At 38.5% G+C, this 26,607-nt stretch overlaps 3 protein-coding genes across 3 annotated transcripts; 2 read left to right on the top strand and 1 right to left on the bottom strand.

Annotated features, from left to right (window-relative positions):
- Positions 1 to 3,766: 3,766 nt before the first annotated feature.
- LOC126367427 (transmembrane protein 11-A, mitochondrial) lies at positions 3,767 to 5,106 on the top strand. The gene is made up of 3 exons (XM_050010930.1): positions 3,767 to 3,829; positions 3,988 to 4,208; positions 4,437 to 5,106. The coding sequence occupies exons 1-3, from the start codon at positions 3,807 to 3,809 to the stop codon at positions 4,715 to 4,717; spliced, it is 525 nt and encodes a 174-aa protein (XP_049866887.1). The 5' UTR covers positions 3,767 to 3,806; the 3' UTR covers positions 4,718 to 5,106.
- Positions 5,097 to 7,414, bottom strand: LOC126367425 (dehydrogenase/reductase SDR family protein 7-like). Its single transcript, XM_050010928.1, has 5 exons — positions 7,043 to 7,414; positions 6,665 to 6,808; positions 6,127 to 6,346; positions 5,794 to 6,039; positions 5,097 to 5,588 (listed from the first exon to the last, which is right to left on the bottom strand). The coding sequence occupies exons 1-5, from the start codon at positions 7,181 to 7,183 to the stop codon at positions 5,392 to 5,394; spliced, it is 948 nt and encodes a 315-aa protein (XP_049866885.1). The 5' UTR covers positions 7,184 to 7,414; the 3' UTR covers positions 5,097 to 5,391.
- Positions 7,415 to 8,380: 966 nt separating this feature from the next.
- LOC126367647 (nipped-B-like protein A) lies at positions 8,381 to 26,576 on the top strand. The gene is made up of 28 exons (XM_050011273.1): positions 8,381 to 8,477; positions 8,832 to 8,945; positions 10,929 to 11,097; positions 11,174 to 11,772; positions 11,856 to 12,061; positions 12,165 to 12,396; positions 12,508 to 12,669; positions 13,330 to 13,517; positions 14,216 to 14,453; positions 14,700 to 14,944; positions 15,582 to 15,815; positions 16,280 to 16,498; positions 16,836 to 17,018; positions 17,257 to 18,006; positions 18,139 to 18,459; positions 18,698 to 18,836; positions 19,803 to 19,927; positions 20,524 to 20,758; positions 21,374 to 21,528; positions 21,907 to 22,171; positions 22,681 to 22,871; positions 23,484 to 23,680; positions 23,834 to 23,957; positions 24,049 to 24,195; positions 24,518 to 24,711; positions 25,174 to 25,348; positions 25,695 to 25,824; positions 26,566 to 26,576. Exons 2-28 carry the CDS (start codon positions 8,879 to 8,881, stop codon positions 26,574 to 26,576), a joined length of 5,901 nt encoding a protein of 1,966 aa, XP_049867230.1. The 5' UTR covers positions 8,381 to 8,477; positions 8,832 to 8,878.
- Positions 26,577 to 26,607: the final 31 nt, after the last annotated feature.

Raw genomic sequence — 26,607 nt, 5'->3', positions numbered from 1 at the left:
GACACAAGTGAACTAACAACAGCTGTTTTATCGGGGACAACTGTACGAGTAAGAAACTCATATTATTCATAAAAATCAGTATAATCTGCGTAAGTAGGTAGGTATCTGTAGTCATTCTTGTTGTATAATTAACCTCATCGTGGGTTACTAGGCTGTATCTTTAATTACATCGTAAATTCCCCGGCAAATACCGATTATAATCATGATTGATGCAAGTGCGTCGGTCGTCTGCGTACTCCAATTTATCAGTCCATACAAAAGACATCAACGTCATCGCGTTCGGTTTTATACATTCGTCACTTGAATAAAAATGAATCAATGAATGAGAAATCAATTTATAGATACAAAGTATTCTTTTATATTAGATGTAAATTACTTTCCTGTAGATTATTATTCAAACTACCAATTTAAAACACCATATTCTCGGTAATTTTAATAAGCATCTTTACTGCATCATCTACCGTATCTTACTACTGTTTTATGGTCATGCATTCAAGTGTAACTTTTATTATACAGTCGGAATCGTCATTAATTTAATCGAATACATTTTTTGTTCCGTCTTTTATGGTGATAATAGCTTTTAGGCGTGGGATGTAGGGAAATCAACAAATGTTTAGCAAGTCTGTGGGTAGCGCCTATAAGGTCAGCCTTGCACCCACACATGCCTTATAAGTCTCAGCTTAGCACTAAACAAGACTCAAGAGTTTAAAATGGCTTAGGCGGCTGTGAATAAGTCGTTGGTATTTTCAACTCTATGGTAAAGTTAAAAAGATGTTTATTGGTTGGAGTATCGGAATAGCTTCTCGATATCTGCCTGTTCGGCGCTCGGTTTGCAACATTCACCTTTACCTAATCTGGCAAGCGGATTTTAGAACGGCGCAAGTGGGCGACATGCGACAGTCGTGAATGGAGGAAAAATATTTTTTTTAAATAATGGTGTAATATTAATGTGAGTCGATGTAATCTTCAAGTTGTAATGATCTATCATCAATATGTGTCCAGAATGATGACACCACTGTACCACACATATATGACTATTGAATATATGATTGAGCCGCCAAAGGCCTCTGACATGAATGAGCCATGTCAGAGGCCTTTGGCGGCTCAATCATAACCCTGACACCGGTTGATGAGGTCGGTCATCCATCTCACAACCCACACGATAGAAGAAGAATGCTTACCACGAGCATGAGGAGAAACGTGTTCAACAACCCATAGGTACTCGGGGTTTCCCTACAAGATTTAATCCGTACTTAATAGAAATCCGCCCAAAGAAGAAAGGAATACACACATAGCTCACTGTATTGACTATTATTACCCGATAAGATCAGATTGGCTCATCTTACCTAAGTATATTCTCACCTACCCACTATACTTGGTGTATCTATCTACTGACAGAGAGATGGAGATTTAATTTGAAACAAATAAGTATTATATACAGGATGCCTGCCCAGAAGTTCACGTTCAAAATGAAAAATTAGATAAAGGGGCTCATTTTGGCTACCAGAAACACTCCCTGTATGTTCAGCGATTATTTACGGTTTAGGAGATATGACCCATTTTGTTCCTTTTTCTACATTTTCTACCTTACTTCAGAAATCATAATTTTCTCGCTATCTATTTTTTAATAATTGTTCTTTTTTACTTCATAATTATTCGCAAGATGTGGAAAGCGTTAAGAAGAAACACGTGACCAATGGTTCGAAAATTAAAATGTTCCGGAATGTTCCTGTTTGACAAGGGATTAGCTTTGGTACCTACAGAATTTTTTCGCGCTTATAATTCTAATGGTGGTAAAATACTGTTCAAAAACTAATAAGTTAGGTATGTACCGTTACGAAATGATCGTCATTCGTTGACGATCTGCCAATTGCGGATTTGGAGGGAAAAGAGAATATTTTATTTATTAACTAAGATCCTAGCTAAGACTTGAAGAGTAATATATATTTATAGATGCAGTAGAATTATTATACTACTACATTGTAAGATAATAATACATATTATAGTCTACAATCACAGTAAAAATAGGGTCAGAATTAAATGTGGTTCGTGTTCGTTACTGATCTAAACTACATACCGTGCTCATTTGACTAAGTATTTTTGACCTCGCGAAGAAGATAATAGGTAAGTACCATACATAATCATTGGGCACATGAGCCGTCAGAACAGGAAAAACAATGAATTATAATGAATTTCAATTTTCTGTAAAGGTCTATCATTCTGCCTTAGGCAAGTGGTAGGTTATTATATAGGTATTTTATAAGCAGGTACTTATATTTCTGGGTGTGGAATTTGTTATAGAGGATTATCATCATTTGGCTCGACCTTTAAATAATTTTAGAAGGCGATACGGCTCACTACGTATGAGTATTGAGTTTATCTTGGATGTATGGATGTACCTCCACAAATAGGTTAAAATTCCTTCCTTAAACATAGGTACCTAGATTAAGTAGGGTATATTATTATTTCCAAGCACAGCTCCCCTCAATGAAAGAGAATGGAAAGGGGAATTTAACATATCAATGATGGTGGGCCATTATTGATAGAAAAAACAAAACCTTTCAATCACACATTTTGCATCACCCGTGATATTGTGTGGAAACCTGCGAGTCCTGGCTAAGTTTTAACCTGTAATATTGGTATCATATTTATAGTATGGTATATATAGTATGGTACTAGCATTTCCAGCACGATAGCAGTATGAGGTTTGTCCATGTAAATAGTATTCGCTGCGTATACTAGTCAAAGCCCTCGTTATAATTCGCGCCGCGCGCGTAGCTGAATCCGTGCCGCCTGTGCTGGAATCCAAACTGCCTGCCTCCTAAGCACTATGATTTAGAATTAAAAAGCAAGATCTATTTAATCAAGATTTAGGCCTAAAGATTTTATTTATGACACTTGATCTAAGGTCAAGCTAACGTAAAAGGAACGCTAAAGTGTATCAGTTCATAAGTACTCCTGTCTACAAATATTTACTTTCCTGTTATTAAATTTTATCATAGGTACCATCGGTGGCACAAATTATTCTGTAAGTGAACTGCTGTCTACCCCAAAAGGGACCACGAACGTGAATTAAAAATTAACCATAAACATTTTTTTTTTTTTTGTTTTTCCCCGAAGGGTAAGGCAAAGGGAACTATGCCCATACAGCCATGTCTGACGTATTTTGTTTTCTTGATGATTAATGAAATGATGAAAGGTGATGATGATGAAACCTAAGCCCCCACCCTCGGAGTAGACTCCTACTCCGAACCCCAAACGAATTAACTCAAAAGTCCGCATAAACTTTTGAGTTATGAAGCGGCTTCCCGGCTCGAAGCGAAAATAGGCAGATACACTTTGTTTATTGAATACTCCAATATAATAACACTCGCAAATGTCTTCCGACTAACTTAATGCGATCATTAACCACAAAACACCACTTCGTATTAATTATTTAGATTACTCAATGAAGAAAGCAACTGTCCCGTTCCCGTTTCCCGCCGAAAAGCCTTAACCATAAACAATTATTATGTCATCTTTTTTGTTCTTTTTGACTTCATTTCATAGTACCATGGCCTCATTTTCCTTAATTTCTAAAAATTCGCGATAATTAATTGTCTACAATTCGCCATTAACAGCAATTAATTTCGGGATCACATAGGTAACTAGTCCACGGAATACTCAAGTAAATATTCTGGGTCGTTCTTGTGTAAGTGTTAATCGATATGGTATGGACGTTACATTTGGCTGTTTATTACTGTTGTTCTTTTGCCTCCTTGTTTCTTTCAAATAAGAAGAAAATAAAATAATTGTCTATAGTTAAGATGGCGGGTGATGAAAGTGACAGGTTTGTAAATAGAAGTGATGTGAAATTTTATCGTATTTTTTTTGTGTTCTTACACAATACAAATTGTTATAAACTAGATAGGAAGAAAGTAATGCCTTATACACTCCAGTCAAAGGAAGTTTTTGATTCACTTATCTACAGTGGACTTTGTTTTCCAGCGATCTCAAACCATCCAGTGTTGCGATCATCAGAGAAGTTTACGACAGTGAAAATGCTCATATTAAATTTGAAATGGAATTGGAAAGAGCACTTGAGGCCGGCGTGAGTGTTATAGTAATAGAACCAGAGCCCCTCGGAGAAGAGACTGCTCGGTGGATTTACGTAGGAAACCTCTTGCATAAAGTTTCCGTCTATAGTGGACTGTGCAGCATCGCTTCAGGTATTACTCCTTATTTATTGCTCTACGTATTTATTTTTCTACGCCATTTGGTGACCTTTAAACTTTTTGTGTCAATTCCTACATTTTTATCAATATTCAATATCAAAGCTACATTATAACTAACTTAATGGATTAAAAAGAAAATACAAGTACCTAATTAACAACTTAATTAATGTTATATCCTGTTAAACAATATAAAATGTTTTATTGCAGTTGTTTTTATTCCAGGCTTAACTTGGAGTTCTTTAGCATGTACACCATTTGGTGTGGTATCAGTCCTATGTGCAGGCTGCTACACCTTGTCCTGGCAGTGGGACCCTTGCTGTAAATATCAAGAGGAGAAAGACAGACGGCATTTAGCAACACTTCCAGTACTCAGTGACCTCACATCTGCTTCCCCTGTTGTACTCATTCGTAAAGATAATAGAAGAAAAATTATATTACATAACACAGTGTCCATAGCTGCAGCTGCCATTTGCTTATGGAGACTATATCAAACATTCAAATGATTGTAGTTTTCACAAAGCAAATATTATGCCATTATGCTTAAATTAGGATCAAGTAGATTCTCAGTTGTGAAAAAGGGTAAACTTAGAATGAACTAACATTTAGTGCTCACTAATGCATTGTTCTGGTATCAGGAGTTTAATACCATATAATTATTTGTTGTAGGATGCAGTCATTGTAAAAATTGTTAATTATATATATTATTGGTAGTTAACTAGATAGACAAGCCTGTACAAAAGATAATTTTCTTTATATTATAAGGATGCTTTTAGTTAATTGAGTGTGATAACAACTTGTTAAAGATTCTGTTACATGAGTAGTGACAGGGATCATTGAATTATACATTAAACTGTTGTCATGCAATAAATAAAATGTAATACCTAGAAAATAAGCACATTGGTTTATTTATTTAACACCTTGTATTTATTTCAATTCTAGGACTTATAGATACCTAAATAAAAAATCAATAAATTAATAACAAAGCCATTGTATAAAAAGTTGTTCTTATCCCAATTAAAACAATGTTTAACATCACCTATTTCTTAGACTTCCTTATAGGTAGTTTGATTTGCAAAAATAACATAAATTGTAACAACTTACACCATTAACAAAATAAATACCTTAATATTGTTTGGTATAAAGTCCAACAATTATATACCAAGATAAGGATCAAAATTTAATAAATGGGTGATTTAGTAGCCCTGCGGGCCATATACCAAAAGTAAAATGATGGCATAGACCGTCTCACAAAAACTGCTAATTTGGGCATAAATTGACTGATAATTATTTCCTTTTCTTTGTTGACTATTGAATCCATGATCTTGACAGCACAATACTCTGGAGATAATCCAGCTGCAGTGCTGGGATCCATAACTGAAAACAAAAACATTTGATATGAGGATGCAGCAGTGATATTTTTTTTTACCTTTTTATATCTAGGCATACGAAGAGTACCCTACATTGGGTTTTTGTAATAGGCTAAATATTAATATATGGCTTAATATACTAGTGTGCAAGTCTTGTAAAAATAAGGATTATTTTTTGAATCTATAAATGAACTGAAACTTGTAAAAATTACCTCCATGCTTATCTCCAGTTCCAGTAAGAGCATTGAGAGAAATAGCAGTTTTCACATATCCTGGACTTATAACAGTCACATTAATATTATGCTGATGCATTTCAGCTCGTAAGGAATCTGCAAATGCTTGCATTGCATGCTTGGCTGCAGCATATGCTGAACGCCCTGGGATTGCAATCAGCCCTTGTACTGAACTTACAAATGCAATATGTCCTGATTGTCTTTCAACCATCTTTGGCAAAATTGCTGAAATTCAAAAAACAATGAATATACATTAATAATAAAAGCAAAGTTTTTATAGTAATCAACAAATGAATAGCTTTAAAATATTACCTTTTGTCAATGCAACCGTGCCAAAGTAATTGACACACATTATTTGTTGATCAACTTCAAGCTTGGTATGAACAATAGCTCCACGGTGTGTAATGCCTCCATTATTGATTAATATATCAATATGTCCACAAATCTCATAGACCTTTTGCACAAAGTTCTCCACTTGGTCCAGATCGGCCAAATCCAGTGGCAACACAACAGGCTCTTCTACAGGCAGATCCTGAATTTACAACAAAACATTCATATTCCAACTTCTAGATAAAACATCTCTCTTGCAATAAAATGTCATTAATGTACATTTTGTTTTCACTATCAGGCAAAAATGTAATGCTAAAGATAGTGTTATTTACTAATATTAATTTAGTATAACTTGTGATATGAATACAATGGAAATTACTAAAGAATGCATTTGATCAGCAGGATTGATGAATTGAAAGATATACAATCAAAAATTAACTCAAAAAGTCAAATAATAAATAATAATAAAACACTTTATTGCAAATAATTTGAGTAATTTCAATAAAAAACTTAGTCATACCAGCTTCTTGGCAATCAGGTCTTGTTTTACTCTATTGAGTTCTCCTTCTCTGCGAGCTGCCAGAACAACTTTACTCCCCTGTTCATAGAGAGCATGCGCCAATGCTTCTCCAATACCAGAACTGGCTCCAGTTATAACCACCACCTGTTTAGTAGAAAACATCAACTAGTAATTTATAATGAATGTATTTTAATGACTATAACATTTCAGTTACATTACAATTATTTTATCAATCAAACGGGGTTTGTACCCTGCTGGGTAAAGATGTAGTAAGTACTGGAAGGAAAGAAAATTTCTGGAAGGAAACTTCCATAACTTTGTACTTAATGAAAAGAGATGATAATATGTAAAAATAAGTTAGGTACACCTTTAACCAACCTTTCCTTGCAATGCAACTCTTCTTTTTCTGTTAGAAAAACAATCCAATATTTTATACATTGTTATTGCGCCAACAGTTAAGGGCAAAGCAAAGTACTTGAGGTACCACGTAGCGGAATCTAAGCTGGAATGCGGCTTCATGGCTCAGGCGCTGACAGTTGTATGTGAACCGGTTTATCTTCAATCTGTGATTTTATTCGTTGTGCAGCGGTGTCGTTGCAGCAGGCAACCGGCAATTTACTGTATTAAACCGCTAGATTTGCAATTATCAACTAAAGTACTATTTGTCCTTTTTGACATAGGTCAACACAATAATCATATGTCACGCACGCACGTATCACGCAATGACATAGTATTTAGCGGACAAGGCACTGTACTTCCAGGCAGGTTTTAAAATTTAAAGGCACAAAACCTTCGATCACATATTGAAAAACACAAAGAAAACAGCGCCGTTTGTCATTGGTCATGCTCATGATTTGTACCAATTTGTACGCTCGGGCTTTTTGGCGGGAGGCGGGAACGGGACAGTTGCTTTCTTCATTGAATAATCTAAATAATTAATACGAAGTGGTGTTTTGTGGTTAATGATCGCATTAAGTTAGTCGGAAGACATTCGCGAGTGTTATTATATTGGAGTATTCAATAAACAAAGTGTATCTGCCTATTTTCGCTTCGTGTCAGGAAGCCGCTTCATAACTCAAAAGTTTATGCGGACTTTTGAGTTAATTCGTTTGGGGTTCGGAGTAGGAGTCTACTCCGAGGGTGGGGGCTTAGGTTTCATCATCATCACCTTTCATCATTTCATTAATCATCAAGAAAAAAAATACGTCAGACATGGCTGTATGGGCATAGTTCCCTTTGCCTTACCCTTCGGGGAAAACCAAACCAAAAAAAAAAAAAAATTGTACGCTCGTCCGCAGTCACTTTGACATTAACGTAGTATCCATTGCTGTTGTCATAAATATTTTACAATAAGAATAAGATATCCACTAGCCCATGGACATGAAATCAGGGAAAGAAAGCCGTTGAATCGTTGAAAAACACATAACACACCCGTTGATTGAAACTAGTAGTAAAAATAGCCCCATCCACACAAAAAAAAAACCAACTTTCGGAAAAAGCAGCAAAGGCGCTGATTCTATTTACATTAAGTACTACGGCAGCGCAAGTAATTGTTATTATTCTTCAAATAATATTCAAACAGGGTCACAGATGTAACAAATGTAAATAAAATACTCAACAAAGTATATATAAATAATTGTTATTTTATTGAAACATGGCCACACTGCTCACTAAATGTTTGATTGACCATAGACAAAAGGTATAAAATTAATAATGGCAACACCGACTCTAAAATCCACAATTTCTTGATTACGATGTGGGATTATGTTTGATTTGTCCTGAATATTTTGATAAAATAGTTAACAATGTTTTAGTGAGTATCTGTCGTATCCTACAAGTGAACATAAATTACAGTGGTTTAAACTGTTTACCGATCTTTTTACTGGGAGTGTCGCTCAGATGCGCTGACCTTCGTTTTGATGCACAACGCACAACAAAGCATCAAATTGACGGCTGCCCCATTTTCACAACAATCTTTCGATTTGTTGTTACTTATTTATTAGTGAAATTTATTAGTAATAGTGAAATCGCACAGTCAAATGCTAGTTAAAGTGTGTTGGTGTTACGTATGTGAGAAGTAAAATGATAATGGAATCGGCGGCTACGCAAACATCCATAGCAGTGTGTGTCACAGTACAACAGCAAAGACTTTCTTTTTGGTTTTTAGCGAACCTGGGATGATAAATTAACCTTAAGCACAAACCAATAGTCAAGATGAATGAGAGGGATATTCCTAGCGTCCCGATTACTACCTTAGCAGGAGTCGCCAGCTTGACAGATCGTAAGTATTTTTTTATGGTTTTTTGTAGCTCTACATTACGACCAACCAATGAAACGGTGTATTACATGGCATGTTCGCATATTAGATCTGAATCTTGTATTTCATTAATGTAATAGGCTGGCCCATCAAAGTTTATTGATAAACCCATCTTATTGAAACAATTCTACCCTTCCTTGTTAGAAAGTTTCCACTTAATGTCATTACAAAATATGTGATGTTGGTACCACTACAATTCTTGTTTGAAAATATTTGTTTTGGTAAAAAAGGAGTTTAAATAATTTCTCAGATATTTATTACTACATGTTTTTGGTTTCTGTACTAATTATGTAATGTAAATAATTATTATGTATATTTATTTAAAAAATATTTAATGCCAGTAAGACAGTCAGTATGATTGGCTAACAACTATGCTATATCAGTTACATCACAAGCTGTATTACATACATAGGTACTTAATAATGAAGCATTTTATGGATTATACCCAATAGGCTAAATAATCAAAACATATGCTTTAAAGTTTTATCCTATACATAGTTAGGTTAGGTGGAACTTTTTTAAATTTTACTTGTATGTATGTTCTGCCTCATGCCTTACATGTTGGGTGGTGCAGCTCAGTGAATACTACTTTTATCATTTATTTATGTAGACATGCATTCTGTGGTTAATTGGTAACATAATTTCCTATTATGTGAAAATAATATCTTACTTAGCTTCATTGATGACAATGCTTGATGTTTGCATCCCAGCCCTAGTATATGCTTTAAAAAAAATTAAGAAGCTAAAAATTGTCATTCTCGACTTTTTTTTATAAGAAAAATACCAAAATAAGTAATTCATGGTAGTAAATGGGATTTATTATAATTTTGCACTCCATATTTTTGACAACACGAAAAGATATCATTAGGTATAATCAATTATTTATTGTTATGTGTTATTTTATATGTTAACATTCTGTGGTTTTTCACTTCTATGCTGAAGTGGGAGTGAATAAAAAACATAATATGTTTATGCTGCATTCAGCTATTCATATTCCTGAGCATGTCATACAATCCTTTCTAACCAATGATATTAAATATGTATAGGTACTAACCTAAATGTTATATGATTTTTGCAATATAGTTAATAATGTTGACAAAAAAAACACATTTCTTGTAAAGAGACACCCATTTATTCATTATTTTAATAACTTTTAATTACTTGTTAGGATATCTGCTTGGAAATGCAATCCCAACTCGAGATCACAAATTTTAGATCCCATGGGATTGAATATGAATGCCGCAAGATCCAAAATTTTCAGGATGTCGTCTAGATCATAAAAAAAAATAAAATTAGGATGGCTGAAAACAATATTGAAGTAACAATATATGTTTCTCAAGAATGGATAAACATATAAAAAGTTTTTCAAAGGCTTAATTTATAGGAAATATATGTAGAAGTAATTGTAAATATATTGTTTACAGTTTTTGAGGTACAAGTAAAAACTAAAACTGGGACCTATACACCTGATATCTTCACTCCACCCATGTGTATTTTTATATTTTTAAAACACAATTTCATACAGCCAAAATTGATGGTTTTTTCCATTGGGCATTATTTGTCAGTTTTTGGTTAGGTGAGCTAACAACTGTGCTATGCTACCATGATTGACAAAGATATAATTTTTATGTAATATTTTAAATAATTGTACAGTATAATGTAAAATACATAGAGTTGTTTTTGTCAGGCTTGTACATTAAACCAGGCAAGTCATTACAAAAACCATTATTAGTTTTCCTTTTGTGCCTTTTCAAATATAAATTAGACAATATATCTTCTTCTAATCCCTATATCCCCTGTTGGGATGTAGGGCTCGAATAACAGATTTCCACTCCTCATGTTCTTTAGCAGCATCTGCAGCTTGCTCCCATGACTCGGTCAACCGAGCCTTGCTAATATATAACATATCAAAAAAATGTACCTACTTATTATTTAATTCTTTTGCAGTATTACCAGTGTTACCACTTCCGACACCTTTACCATCCACATTAAATAACAAATCACAATTGTTTCACCCGAGAGTTGCTGAAGAGGCAGCTATTCTGCTTGCAACTCGTGATGACAACTTGGTTTCCTTGCTGCTACAATCTCTCATGCAAACTTCTGTTCAGCATATGTATGTATATTTTTTTAATTAACAACCTCACAAATACCTCAATAACATATTTCTTACCCCATAACATTTTTTTCAGAGACCTGAAAGATGAAAGCATACCAAATGCTGTCAGCCCAGCACCCCAACAATCTACACCTGAATTATTAAAAGCAATTTTAAGTGTAAATCCAAATGTTTTTGAAAATCAGAACCAGAGAAATCATTGGGGCAATCATTTAAATACCTCAAAATTTAATGGAATGTCTCCATCATCCACAACATTCAATTACACATCACACAACACTGTCCACTCAAGTCCGTCTTCTCACGGCACTGCTGTTCATTCTGGCTCCATTCCAAACCAGCAGATCCTGGCTCCGCCTTGCCAGTCTTCCCCTCATGTGAACATGGGCTCTCCTCCATCTCAAGCCAGACCGGGCAGTCAAGTTAACATTACTGCCCAAAATAATGTCTCACCTCTATGGAGCAGTGGCAATTCCTCAAATGTTTATACAAGTCCTGTCTCAAACTCGTCTTGTTCCAACCCTCAGAATGGTGGTTTCTACAATAACCTAATGCAAGATAATAGAACTTTTAATACAAACTTAGCTGAGGAAAAAGACCCTCTTTCAATGTCACCAAGGAACACCGACCAACAAAGACTCATGCAATCTCAGGATAAGGCTTTTCAACCAGGTAACTATGTCTACAGAGTTTGTTACTTCATATAATTTTGTGTATTTTGTAGGATTACTACAAGAAATGTTTATTGTATATAGATGGCAATGTGGTGACAGGTCAGTCCCCAGCCCAAGCAAGTGTAGCGCCATCGCCGCTGCGTCAAGAACCACAAGTGCCTCAACCGTCAATGGGCGCCCCATACGCGCCGCAAGCGCAAAGCACAACACAAGAAAAACAAGATCCCTCCAAGAGTACCAATATTGTAAACAACAGATTTCCAGTTGTCAAAATTGGGCGTTTATCGGTAAGTTTCAGGCAGAATTTCAAGTGCCTTAAATTTTTTAACAACATCAGCTTCAGTTCCACTTTATTATAATTATATTCATAAATACTTAACATTTCCTTAGGAGGGAATATTGAAAAAGCATGACTTTACTGGTGATGAAAGGTCAAGGAAGAACAGTACAATTGAATCAGATTCCGACGACAATTTACCATTGAAGACAAAGTCCAATAGTTCGGCACCACCCGTGGATAAGGAGCGGGAAGCAATAGATATCGCCAGAGAAAAGAACTGGGAGGCAGTTAAGAGGAAGCATGAGGAAGCCAGTAGAAAAGAGGAAGCAGAGGCTACAATTGGTAATTAAGCCATATAAAATCCTTTAGAATTTTTCCATAATTAGGTATCGTAGTAATGTTTATTGCAGTTTATTTATAATAAAGTACCAACTTATAATCATTTTATTACAGTGCGGCCGAAACTAAGAAAGGTTGAAAAGAGATTAGTACCTGTATTAGAAATGCTCTCGGTAGATGAGCTAATGGAGACAAACACATACCAACGGTTCAACAAACTTATTGAGACGGTATTTGAAACTATTGACGATGACGTGATTATAACTGACGAAATGGGTAAGTAACAGTGTAACAGATTAAGGGCCTGTTACGTTGCCACGATATCACTGTGTGCTCGCGGCGAGCACGCCGCAATTTCGCCGCGATTATTTTTTACATCGGCGTGCGTGTATGAAGCAATTGATGAATGTGGAGGAAGCAAGAGAAGTGTGTCAGGATCGAAGCAAATGGAATTCTATAGTCTCTGCTTAACCCAGTGGGAAATAGGCGTGAGTTTATGTATGTGTATGTATGTATTTTTTACATTTTATGAATGATGAAAACCCATGACGGTGTCAACGGCAAGGCCGCGGTGTGCTCGCCGCGGGTACATTTTGTTGAAATATTTCTCATGGCATATCATAAGAATCCCTTAACCTGTAATCTTTTTCGTCGTCATGTCGATGGCATATCATAATCCTTTTGAATTTGACCTGTCATCGCAACGATAACGTTCTGAGATCTAACGCTTTACCGCGTCTTACTTAGACGCGAGGGTGGGGCATCATATTCCACTTTGTCTACCTTTATCATTATTTTAACTTGACAAAGGTAGACAAAATAACCCCATCATCTCTGTCGCTACCTAAGCGGTGCTTACGCTCAGATATACTCATCACTTATCAATAAAAGTACACTAAATAAATTATGCTTCATTTGTATTAAATGACTTTTCAGAAGGATCAGATATTCCAGAAGAGTTGTTGCTTCCGCGCTACCAGCTGCAAGAGCTATGTTCAGAAGCTGCCAAGCTCAAGACCTTAGGTGCTATGGGGTCCATTCCCTTCGACAGATTAGTTCGACTGCTTAACTTGTTGGAGAAGAATATAAGAGCTGCTGAAAAAATGTCTCTTGTTGGTGATCCTGTAAGTACTTTCTGTATTACTATGTAAGTGTTTTTACTATTTCAACTAAATGTGTGAAAGTGGAAAACAATGTTATCTGGGGGGTTAAAATGGCCACATCGAAGCAATTCATCTAAGAAAGCAATATTGCTATTTGGCATTTGTTTGCATTGCGCACTTATTTTTATATGCGCAAATGTCAAATTGCAATATTGCTTTCTTAGATGAATTGCCTTGATGTGGCCATTTTAACCCCTCTGTAATGTATTGTCCTCAGGCGATGGTTAGAACAGGGGGTCTAATGACATTTGTTGACTTTGCGCACTTTTATATGTGCAAATGTCAAACTGCAACATTTCTTTTTAGATGAATTAGCTACTTGACAACCTAGTCAAATGAGATACTTTTTACGAAACGTCGAAACGAAAATTTTCTTTGGAGTTTGTATGGAAATACTGTCCTGTGACGTCATCAATAAAAGCGGTCAAACGTCGTACTCATTGTTACTTAATTCATAAATAAAATTCTAAAATAAGTCGAAAAGTAAAATGAGATTGATTTTTGATCAAGACTGGCTTCTATTTCTATATTATAATTTATCTTTGACCCAGTCAAATACCCTATTGCATCAATGTGAAGCACCCTCTTTAAACCCTAAACTGTAATAAACAAAGTCAGATATATCAAAATTTTATTAACAAGTTATAAATACTTCACAGGATGACAGTGAAGAAATGCGGCAGATCTGGATTGAATCTGCATTGGAACGGGTCATGTGCGCCTCGGACGCTTGTTTGACATCTCTGTACATAATGACTTCCCCGAATATGCCCAAACGTGTATTCCTAGAGGATGTTATAGATAGGATCATTATGTTCATAAAATTCCAACTCAACAATACTATTTATTGCGTTTACGACCCTGTCTACAGTATCCAGTCTACTTCGAAAAAGAAAGGTAAGGCATTTTGTATGTTTCCTGCTATGTATTTATGTACCATATACCCTTTAGGTATATGTAAAATATATCTATCATAAAAAACCAGTTCATTTTATAAGGAAGCAAAAAGAAAATAAATTGTCTCAAATTTTATTGAAATCAGTTACATAAAAGCAATTCAACAACACACCAATCATATGTCCCTATGTTAAATCAGTATACGCAAACTTTCTTTGATATTCATATTTATTTGTCATTGCGCAGTGGATGGGCGCAAGCGTCGCGGCGGTGGCGCAGGCAACGCAACGCGGCGTTGTGGCGGCTCAACGAAAGCCGTGCGTGATTTGTACACTCAAGCACACGAATGCGTCACACTACTGGCAGAGCTGTTGGCCGCTCATCACCTCACTGACACTACCGTACTGCACGCCTCCACTGTCGGCGTGTCTCCCTTCTTCGTGGAAAACGTCAGTGAACTCCAGCTGGCGGCTTTGAAGCTGGTAACCACGGTATGTGAAGTCTTATACATTGTTTGAGGTTTACCCTGTTATTATCATAATTAAAACACATAATAGGAGAGCCGAGGGTAGAGGAGGGCAGTCTCACATCCCTGATATTAACACGGTACGAATCCGATATTATGTGTTTTAATTATCTGAAGTTTTGGTAGTAACTAAAAAGTGCTTAGATGTTTTTAGAGATGAGTAAATCTGGCGGGAAAAGTACATACTTCGCTGTGTCATCGAATCAAATTAGATCTTTACCTCCATCATGAGCATTCGCTGCTGCTCTCGGTTTTACTTGTCTCTGGAATAGGGTAGTTTCCAACTAGTCAAATCGTTTACTTTTTACTAACGTCAAAACACGAAATTACTATGGAATTTGTATGAAAAAGCTACCTGTGACGTCATAGTAAAACGTGACAAAATGTCGCACTTACTATTACATTTTTCTTTATTAAAATAAGACAATTTCTTTATTCATAAATAAGTTAAATAGAAAGAAAAAAACGTTTTTTGACATAATTTATCTTTCACCTAGAAAACTACCCAATTCTTGACTATTCGGCGATCTATTTTATGCGTCTGTTATAATGACTAAACTTAAAAGAGAAATTAAGTGTATCAATATTGTAAACCCTTTCAGATATTCACAAAATACGAGCAGCATCGACGTCTGTTACTGGAAGATATACTGGCATCGATCGCGCGTATACCGAGCTCCAAACACAACTTGCGCTCGTTCCAACTCAACTCGGACCAGCACATTCAGATGTTAACGGCGTTAGTACTGCAACTGGTGCAGTGTGTCGTCACCCTGCCAGAGACTTTGTGCAAAACACAGGACAAAGATAAAGTGCACGATGTAGATAACAAGAAAGTAAGTGCACATTTCTTAAATTAAATTGTTCTATTGGGTATTTGATTAAGTTTAGAACATTCAAAGCATACCGGATGCTCCAAAACTTATTCGTACCAATGTCCTTACAAGAAAACCAACGAACAAATGTTCTATACAGGGTGTTAGTGACATCGTAACGAATACTGAGCGCAATGATTCAGAGCATGATTCTGAGTAAAAAGCACAGAAAAAAAAACAAAAGTATAGAATTGAAAATAATTTAAAAACAAAAATAAAAGAAAAATTTTGCGACGGAAAATTCCATTCATATTAACTCAGAATCATGGTCTGAATCATCCATCCCCCTCAGTATTCGTTACGATATCACTAACACCCAGTAAGGCCCAGTGTCCTTTTAAAATCCAATATCCATTGTCTGGAAAACCGGCTATATATGTATGTGAAATGAAAGCTTGTTAAAATAATGTAAATATTCTTTCCAGCACGTAGATAAAGATCTGATGATGATATCTAAGTACGAAGCAGCAATCAGTGTGGGCGGTACATTTCTGACGTCATTTCTGAACAAGTGTCGCACGCGGTCTGAGGACGTGGACTTCCGACCGCTGTTCGAGAACTTCGTACACGACCTCCTCACCACCGTCAATAAGCCAGAGTGGCCTGCTACTGAACTGCTGCTCAGTCTACTGGGGACTATGCTGGTTAGTACATAATACACTTTTTCCTATGAACATTTTGAAGCGTTGCCGTTTACATTATGTGTAAAAGTACTTGCTATTTTTATAGTATTCACAATGCCTATCTTCACATTTCTGCTTTCGACATATACATTTTAAAGTACAGTTTTCATTGCCTTCTGCAGTGAGGGATAAAAGTAGCTTGATTTTTGTTGGTGAATCAAACAGTCCATTACAGAAACTTGTAACTTTCAACTCAATATAACCGCTATAAATTAAAGTTACAGGAAATTGACATAAAGCGATTTATAGAACAGAAATTAAATTAAGCCGCGAATTTTGTAAACCTCTCGTTCGACAGGTCAAGTACATGTCAGATAAATCAATGGAGATGTCAGTGCGGGTGGCGTCGTTGGAGTACCTGGGCCTGGTGGCGGCGCGGCTGCGACGCGACAGCGTGACGTCGCGCGCTAAGCTGTCCACCATGGACGCTGTGGTGCGGGACATCCGCGCCGAGGAAGAGAAGGAGGGCGGTGTCACACAGGTCAGTTGTACTCACTGGTTGTTCTAAAATTCTCTTTACCCTACTTATGATACACACCCTTGGGACTAGGTATTCAGTAAAGCCACACATATTCGGTGCGTACACTAAATATTCGGTTTTGGGAAATGTTTACTTGCACATTTTTTATTGTTTGTACCGCAGTCAGTAACCGTTAATGTATCCATCACAATAGGTTCCAAGAACTAAAACTTTTCTAACTACAACTTTCTCCTATCAGAGCGTTACGTCGGGTCTTGATGAAGACGAGGAGAGAACGGAATTCTTGCAGCGTGTGCTCTTGGACTACCTCGCAATTAACGGGCAGAAGGATCAGGCGTGGAGCTGTGCGCGGCACTTCTATATAACCCAGTGGTACCGGGACTTGATCGTTCAGCCCAAGAGCTCTTCGCCGACGAAGCGGTCTAAAAACAAATCCAAGAAGCGACACAAAGACGATAGTAGCGAAGAAGAATCCGAGCCCGACGAGGACAGCGATGGTGAGAAGGAATCCAAATCTGACAAGAAGCACGTCAGCAGCGCCATCATGTCCGCAGAGAAATTCAAGACTGTCGAACGAAGAAAATCTTTCTTCTTGGAAAAGATCCGACCGTTCAGGTACAAGGGCGGCGCTCAAGTACAAGTAATGCAGTCGTACATAGACTACAGCGGGGCGGAGCTGATCTCGCAATACTTGGCCTCCAAGAGGTCGTTCTCTCAGAGCTTCGATAAATATCTGAGAAAGATTCTGGTGATACTGTGTGAGAATACTATAGCTATACGGACCAAGGCTATGAAGTGTCTGGCGATGATTGTGGAAGCGGACCCTAGTGTGTTGGCGCGGCCTGACATGCAGATAGGTGTGAATCGGTCGTTCCTCGACCAGTCAACGGCCGTGCGCGAGGCCGCGGTCGACCTCGTAGGGAAGTTCGTGCTCAGCCGTCCGGAGCTTATCGACAAGTATTATGGAATGCTTTCCAACAGAATATTGGTGAGTCAATACTATCCCTGTAAGTTTACTTACTCGTTGTTTCCAACATTCTGTGCTAGGTTGTAGCATGTTTCATTTTCAACTTATCAATATAACATTTTCGTTTCATAACAAAATATTAATTTCTTACAGGATACCGGCGTATCGGTCCGTAAACGTGTGATAAAAATTCTGAAAGACATATGTATAGAGTGTCCCGAGTTCCCAAAAATCCCTGAGATTTGCGTGAAGATGATTAGGAGAGTGAACGACGAGGAGGGTATAAGGAAGTTGGTGATGGAGGTGTTTCAGAACATGTGGTTCAGCCCGTGTCCGAACACGGCGCGGCCTGGCACGCTCGATATGACGGCCGCCGCCGCCGACCCGCTCACCAGGAAGGTTCTCAACATTACTGATGTTGTCATATCCTCGAGAGACATCGGCCTCGAATGGTTTCAACAACTACTGCATAGTGTAAGTTTTGAAGCTCAATATTTTTTTCTATGTGAGATACAGAGAGGGTTATTATAGAATGACTAAATCACAATTGGGGTAGTCAGAAGTACATCCGTCGCAATGAATTAAGGACCCACCCACACCTCACCGAGCTTATTATAGAAGTGAAGTTTTTGTTCTATAAATCACTCTTAGCACCTTTGGAACTAGAATTTTGAAGTATTATTTTATATTAATTTTGTTACTCCTTTTACAGTTATTCAAACCTAAGGAGGACAAGGATGATTCAACTAAAATTATTTATCAACCGCCTAAATCTTTATTAGTAGCATGTCAGCAAATTGTGGACTGTCTTATTGAGAATTTGCTTCAGCTGGAAGAATCTAATACGGACGGTAAGTTTTAGTTATTTTTAAATTAAACCGAATTTGGTTGTGTACTAGGTTCAAGATAAATTACGAATTCTGATTCATTTTCATTTTTCTTTTTTACTTATTTATGAATTTTAATCAAGAAAACCGTAATAATAAGTCACATTTTATCAGGTTTTTCTATGACGTCACAACGTGCCTTTTCGTACAAATTCCATGTAATTTGACATTTGACGTTTAGTAAAAAGTAATTGAATTGATTAGTTGTAAACTAGCCTACTGCATTGTATATTTTCATCGTAAAAATATAGAGAATACATCCCACCACAGGACTTTTCATCTGGAGATTTGTGTCGCCATGGAGAGGGTATACCTCACACATAGCTCTCTAAAGGTGGTTGGTAGAGGTGTCTGGAGTAATATCAACTTATTTTTACCAGTTTTTAAACTGTCATCACGCACCTACATCTTCTTTCGTGTCGATGACAAGTCGAACAACGTAATTTATAATTTATCAGCCCAAAATGCTGCCATGGCAATAGCGCGGGCGGAAGCGCTTATCAAATTCTCCCACGTGCAGGTTTCAGGGCACAGTGGGTGCATAATCATCATCAGCCCATTAACGTCCCCACTGCTGGGGCACGGGCCTTCCCTCTGGATGGATAGGGAGATCGGGCCTTAAACCATCACGCGGGCCCAGTGCGGATTGATGGTTAATAACGACTGCTAATGCAGCCGGGACCAACGGCTTAACGTGCCTTCCGAAGCACGGAGGAGCTCGAGATGGAAACTTTTTTTTTGTGGTCACCCATCCTATGACCGGCCTTTGCGAAAGTTGCTTAACTTCAACAATCGCAGACCGAGCGCGTTTACCGCTGCGCCACCGAGCTCCTCCATACCTACATACATAGTGGGTGCATACCTACTGACATTATGTCAATAGATTATTATAGAATATTTGTTTCATAATTTATATATTTTTTTCTGTAGGAACCGGTTCGTCTCAGCGCATCTTAGCGTGTCTTTCCACGCTACATTTATTTGCAAAAATCAGACCACAATTATTAGTAAATCACGCGCTAACGCTGCAACCGTATCTGAGTTTGAAATGTCAAGTAAGTATTCATGTTTCTATTTCCTCACTTACTATTTTTTTTATATATATAATAATATCCCATAATGAACTTAGCACAGTTTAAAATAGCGAGGAAGAATAGAATCTGCTGACACTACCATCAGGTAGTTATGAAACATGTCTAATCCTTTGTTTATTAGATGTATTCTAGAATTTTATTATTTTATACATATTATCATTTTCTTATTCGCCTAAAAGGACAGGGCGGATAATTGACAACTGTTAATTTTATTTTAAAATGAATGAAAAACCCGGGCGAATAAAATAGGCATCTCGCTCATATATGCAATGCGTTGGACGTGTGCTATCACCTTAATCCTGTCCGGTTATTGGCCAATATATAATTCTGGAAGTTTTTTTTTTTTTTTAATTTTTGCCTATAATTAAGGTGTGTTCCATAAATTTTATACATGTCGATTACCCGTCTCTTTCTTTTTGGGCTTATAAGAAAATGACAGGTGTAACTTAAAATAAACTTAGATCGTGTGTACCGGAATCAGTATCATTATTAGTAATATATTTTGGCCTTGAAGAAATAAAGGTACATCCAAAACTGACATGTATTATTTATTTCAGAATCAATACGAGCAACAAATAATGTCGACGGTGGCTTCAACGTTAGAGTTAGTAGTGCCATTGATGGAGCATCCGAGCGAGGTGTTCCTAGCACAGTTAGAGGAGGACGCGGTCAAGCTGATCCTCCAGCGGGGCCAGCTGGTCATCGCCTCGTGTATCGCCTGCCTCGCAGCCATCGTCAACACGCTAACGCACAACTACCGGCTTATTCGAGACGTATTCAATAAGTACCATGGTTAGTAGATGCTCGCTCTCTTGGGCAAAGCAATTATATTAGCGAGGTTAAAGTTCTTTAAAATAAATTGAGTTCTGTCTCTATTACATTATGAATTACAACACCACTAAATAAAACTAACAGTTGTAAGATATTTTAAAGTATCTACACACTGTCTTCTCACACAACACTTATGACAATACGCAAATCGCGTCATGCCAAAACAAAAATAAAATATCAGGTTTAACACACTTGACACATTGACATCCTATAAACAAATACTCACATTCGCTATGGAGTTTTCTAAAAAACGCGTCCGAAACGTGTTGTAAATACATGTACATTAAGTTAGGTAGATAGTATAAGTTCGTTCCCTCAAATTAAGATGTTATATTAAAAGTGCAATATCGGTTGTACAGTGTCGTAACACGCCGTCGCTTGTGACAAGATACGCCGCGGACACTTTTTACAGATATTTGTTATACGAGGTCTAAAGGTTTGATATCAAAATGGCAAACTAGTATGTAATAGTACAAATAATTGTATATGGGTGATGGTTTTCGATATCAAATGAATGAATCGTTTTAATTGTACCCTACGAAATACTTTTAATATAGAAAACCTCTTATGCTACAGGTGTCTTACTCCAGTGGAAGCACAGTTGGCAGCGCAACCCAGAGATGACGCGGACGTTGCACTCGCGGCCGTACTTCAGGCGCGCTCTGTTCATCGTCGGACTGCTCCTACGTTACTTTGACTTCACTGATGCTCAGGTCATCGAGGGACTGCCGGTATGTATGCAACTTCTATATTAGTAACTTCTGGAGAACAAGCCTCGTTACAAACGTTGCGATTTCGCCACTCGCGCGAATCGAATTATTTCCCAGGGACGTATCACCGTCCTTGACGGAAGGTGTTCATTTAGTTCGTTTGCAACTCGCGCGCCTCAGCACGTCTTTACAATACAATACTCTCTCACAAAGTGAAGAAGTTTTGTTTGAGATGATCTGTAAAAGCGTGAACTTAACTTATATGTTCGATATTTATTTAACCTATATTGTCCTTGCAGTATGGCAAGCTAAATGTGTCTTGGAATGCCACCAAAACAACATCAACAGATGTACATTTTACACAAAATCACAAATTCACATTGGTAACTTCTTTCACAGAGCGACATAAAGGAGCAAGTATACAATACGCTGATGTTCTTCGTGGGTCTAGAAGACGAGGATTTTGTGTCGCATACACTCAAGGCTTTGGGGTCGGTGTGCGTACGGCACTACGAGTTCATGTTGCGGCCTGAACTGAAGGAGTTCTACCATCAACTGCTGACGTCAGAACTGGCGCCTGTTGAGATGAAGGCGGACGTGCTAAGGAATATTGAGATGTATCTGCAAGAAGAGGAACAAAGGATGATCCGCCAGGATAAGGAATGTAAGTGAAACTTAGAATTACTTAGAATAAGATAATATTTAGAATTGCCTCTGACATGAACATCAAATATTTTAAGATCAACAAAATATTTGAAGAGAAGAGAATCAACGTACGGTTTTTAGTTAAAGAATTTATTTCTATTCTGACCGACACTATCCAGAAGAGCTAATTAATAACAGAAGGTCACTATTATATCTCAATGAGGTAGGCAGAGTTACATCCATCGCAAGATAAACTAATTACCACACCTCACCGAGCTTTTTGTTAAACCCGTATCGCAGTCAAGTTCTTCTTTTATTGTCGTATGTCAAAAACCGGATCTCACTACTTACGAGGTGAGGTCTCGAAGTCTCTTTTCTCGTGTTCCTAGATGTGATTTTCATAGGGTCAGCTTACCTAAGCTGGAACCTAGATCAAAAAGGTCAAATCTTTATTTGAAAGATCCAGCTTTTATACAATCGATTCCCGCCAATCTGACTTTCCACCCCAACAATGCTTTAACCCCACAGGGTCAAAACGCTCAAAGCACGAGAACCTAAAGGAGATGGGCGACGTATCCTCTGGCATGGCGTCGACAGTGATCCAGCTGTATTTGAAGGAGATCCTCGCGGCGTCGCTGCACGGCACCACCGTGGTGCGCTCCAGCGCCATGAAGGTGGTGCAGCTCGTGCTCGCGCAGGGGCTCGTGCACCCCGTTCAGGTAATGATCAGTGATGTGACGTTCCTGGGAATGTTCCCATTGTGGCGATTTCCTGCTGTTAAAAAAAATAAGAAATAATTATTTTCAAAATTGTTATCTCTGGGACTTTGATCCTATCTACCTAAAATCTAATAAAGGTCTATACTGCCGAATGTTCCCAAAATGGGAATATTCCCGGGGACGACACGTCACTAGTTAGTTACGACGATATAATCATACTTTTGGTTCTTAACTGGACTGTTGCTGTTCAGAAACAATGACAACTTTCTTTTTTGTCGATTACGAATTTATATCTCACTCAACAAGCAATATACAAAATAGAATAGACTTGTAGAGATTCATCTCAGCGACTCTTTGACTACAAACATACATGCATCAACTCACGCCTATTTCCCGCCGGGTAAACAGAGACTATAGAATTCCATTTGCTTCGATCCTGACAAACTTCTCTTGCTTCCTCCACATTCATCAATCGTTCCGTACACGCACGCTGGTTCAGAGTACATCGTACTAAACCCTTTCTAAGGACAACTCCAATTTGGTCTCCTTGGTTAATTTGGACTCCTTGACTACTAGATTTGAGATTCTTCATACTGGTATTTGTGGTTGCAGATCGTTCCGTACCTGATAGCGATGAGCACGGACACGGAGGTAACAGTGTCACACACGGCGGACAAGAACCTGCAGGAGATCGACAAGAAGTACCCCGGGTTCATCCACATGAAGGCCCAGCCCGGAATCAAGCTCTCCTACCAGCTCCAGAAGATACTACAGACCAGCTCCAAGAACAGAATCATAAGAGGGTTTAGGTATGGAATCTTTTTACTTAAGCCTTTTTACACCCATCCTACAAACGTCGCCGGAACGGCGTAGCGCGACTAATTACTAACTAAGACACCAGCACTAATAATACAGGCTTGGTGCAAGATTGATTTGCCATTCATTAAGTAATTTTGTTACAGGAAAAAAGAACAAGATGACTTACCAACTGCCCTCAACGGGTTTTTGTACTCATTACTGAGAAACACGCGACCACAGCGGAGAGGACTGGTCCTGTCGCTACTTAAACAGTTCGATGATGTTTCGGTAAGTTTCCCATAAACATAGTCATAATAATAAAAGAAAACGCATAATATTTTCAAATACTGAAAACTAATTGTCTGTTTTGCTCTTGCAGACTGCGCCCCTGGATCAAATGTTGTACCTGGCAGATAATTTAGGATATTTTCCATATCAAGTTCAAGATGAACCACTTTTTATTATACATCACATCGATATCATCATCTCCACGTCAGGATCGAATTTATTACAGCATTTCCGTGAGGTAATTTTTATTAAATTATCACTAATTTGTTTTTTGTTTAGTAAGTAGATAAAGATATTTTATGTATTTGTCTTTATGCAATTTTACACATTGCTTCCCCATAGCGCTGTGTGAGGTGCATTTCACTCTGCGCATCAAGGTTCTCTGGCATTCTAAAAGTATTGGTAGATAAAACAGTACGAACATGTACGTATACGCACATTCACGTCATTCGTACGTGTCCGTGTACGCACATTCGTGGTTCGCACGAGTGGAATTCGTACGAAACTAACAATTATTATGAGCATCGCCTGAATTAAAAGTATTTTTTTTTTATGTATAGGGTCTAAACAAGCCAATCAGTGAGGAGAAGGAACCGCTAGACGAGGAAGAAGATGACGAGGAGGCGGAGACGCTGGTGGCGCAGCTGCCGGCGTGCACGATGCCGCTGCGCACCGCCATGCGGCAGGCGCGCGGGTGTTTGCTGCTGCTCGTGCTGAAGCAACACCTCAAGCAACTCTACGGCTTCACTGACGCGTAAGTTTTTTTATTTTTTATCCCCTGGTCGAACAATAGATTTCCACGTTTTTTTGCAATCTCTGTGGATTACTCCCATGACATGCCGAGAGTTTTTAATTATCGGTCAACCGAACGTGGCCAGGAATCTTTGGAAATAATTCCACCAGAGGTACCGACAGGCCGACAGCCCGCAATACTACGCGGACTATGAAAACAATCATGCAGACAAAAATCCCGACATTTTGTCATTAGCCAGGCGACACTTAAATTTTCCGTCTTGCATTGAGTAAAGCCGCCAACTAAACATAGGCCACCAAGCGTTATAGAATATATCTTTTTAGAATTATATAGGGACATGCTAATCATTCTAAAAGACACATTAGACAACAGAAAAGTGAAAGTAGCTTTACCCCGCTTTCGCATGCAGAGTTAGGATCGCTTCTAGCAACTTCTTTCTTAAAAGATTACACTTCCCCACAGGAAAATCAACCAGTACTCACCGTCGGAAGCCGCGAAGGTGTACGAGAAGGCGATATCGCGGCGGCACGCGCCCATCTTCGAGCCCAAGGCGACCATCGCGCAGCTGAAGGAACCCGACGATGACGATGAGCTCGACGAGCGCGGCCGCCGGAGGCTCGTCGATGACTACCTCGAGGTGACTTTGGCTTTTGTTTCAATTGGGAATTGTGATGTTTTTACTATGAAGTGTCGTTATAATATATGCGATGGGCTAATCACCTGTCATCGTGCGATTTATCATGTCTGTCTTAGGACTTGTGGCTTTGGCCACCCAATCAGAATTAGCTGTGAAAAAGGTTGTGAGTAAATATATACAGATTCCAGTCATTTGACTTTGAATTCTATGGTGTAACTGTTACGCCGGTCATAGTGTTCCGTTTGGCTCGCAAGGCTACATTACCCAGGCATATCGAGCCGCGTGTCTCTCGTAACCACGTTTTGAGATCTGTTACAAGATTTACATGTAAGTTTTTCTGTTGCAGTTCAAACAGCTCATGCTGAAGTTTGATCCCGAAGAAGAGGAGGAAGAAGACGCGGCGGCGGGCGCAGGCGGCGCGGCGGGTGCGGGTGGCGCGGGGGCCGGGGGCGGTGCGACGGGCGCGGGCGGCGCGGGCGCTGCGGCGGCGGGCGCGGGCGCCGCCGCGCCTCCGCCCGCGCCGCCGCCCGCCACCTAGCGCCCTGCCAGCGGCGGGGGGACAGTGTAATATAGTGCTCGTCGGACCGACGTCGCCGCGGCCCCGCCGGCCGGACTCGTTATTATTTTATTGTTGGTCCACATCGGACCTCTTCCCCTGGCTTTTCGTTCGATGATTCGTTTGATTAATTTATTTGTCTCGGGTGCGCGGTGTACGCTAGTGACGTTAGTGTAGGGCGGCCCGGCGGCGCGGCGGCGGGCGGCGGGCCGTTAAGACCGTTGTTGTACATTATACCGACGGCCCGCCCGCCCCGGAGCCGCGACCGACCGCGAGCGGCGATCTTAAATACTTTATATTAGTTATATTTGAGAAACTCGATTTGTTTTTATATTAAAGTCTTGTGTGTAGATAATTTTTATGAAGAATATAAAGTATATGTAACGACAGTGATTTGAGTTTTTGAAATATTTTCTGTTATTCCATTTTAACTTGTGCGGCTGTAGTACGGTCGCTAGAGAATTTTAGTTACATGATAATTACATAATCTTTCAATATAATTGCGTTTAGTTACTTTTACTATTTACTCACTGACCACATTTCGATGTTTGACCGTTGGTATTCTAACTTTCTTGAACCTACTAATAACATACAGCACTTTAAATACACAAACATGATGGTAGTGCTACACTCAATTCTGGGCCATGAAGGTTCTTTACAGCAATGAGCTAATTGATGACACATCTTCGTTGTAATAAGGAGC

The sequence above is a fragment of the Pectinophora gossypiella genome, chromosome 6 (genome assembly GCF_024362695.1).
Source record: "Pectinophora gossypiella chromosome 6, ilPecGoss1.1, whole genome shotgun sequence".
Lineage (NCBI taxonomy): Eukaryota > Metazoa > Arthropoda > Insecta > Lepidoptera > Gelechiidae > Pectinophora > Pectinophora gossypiella.
This window is presented reverse-complemented; position numbering and strand designations above follow the sequence as displayed.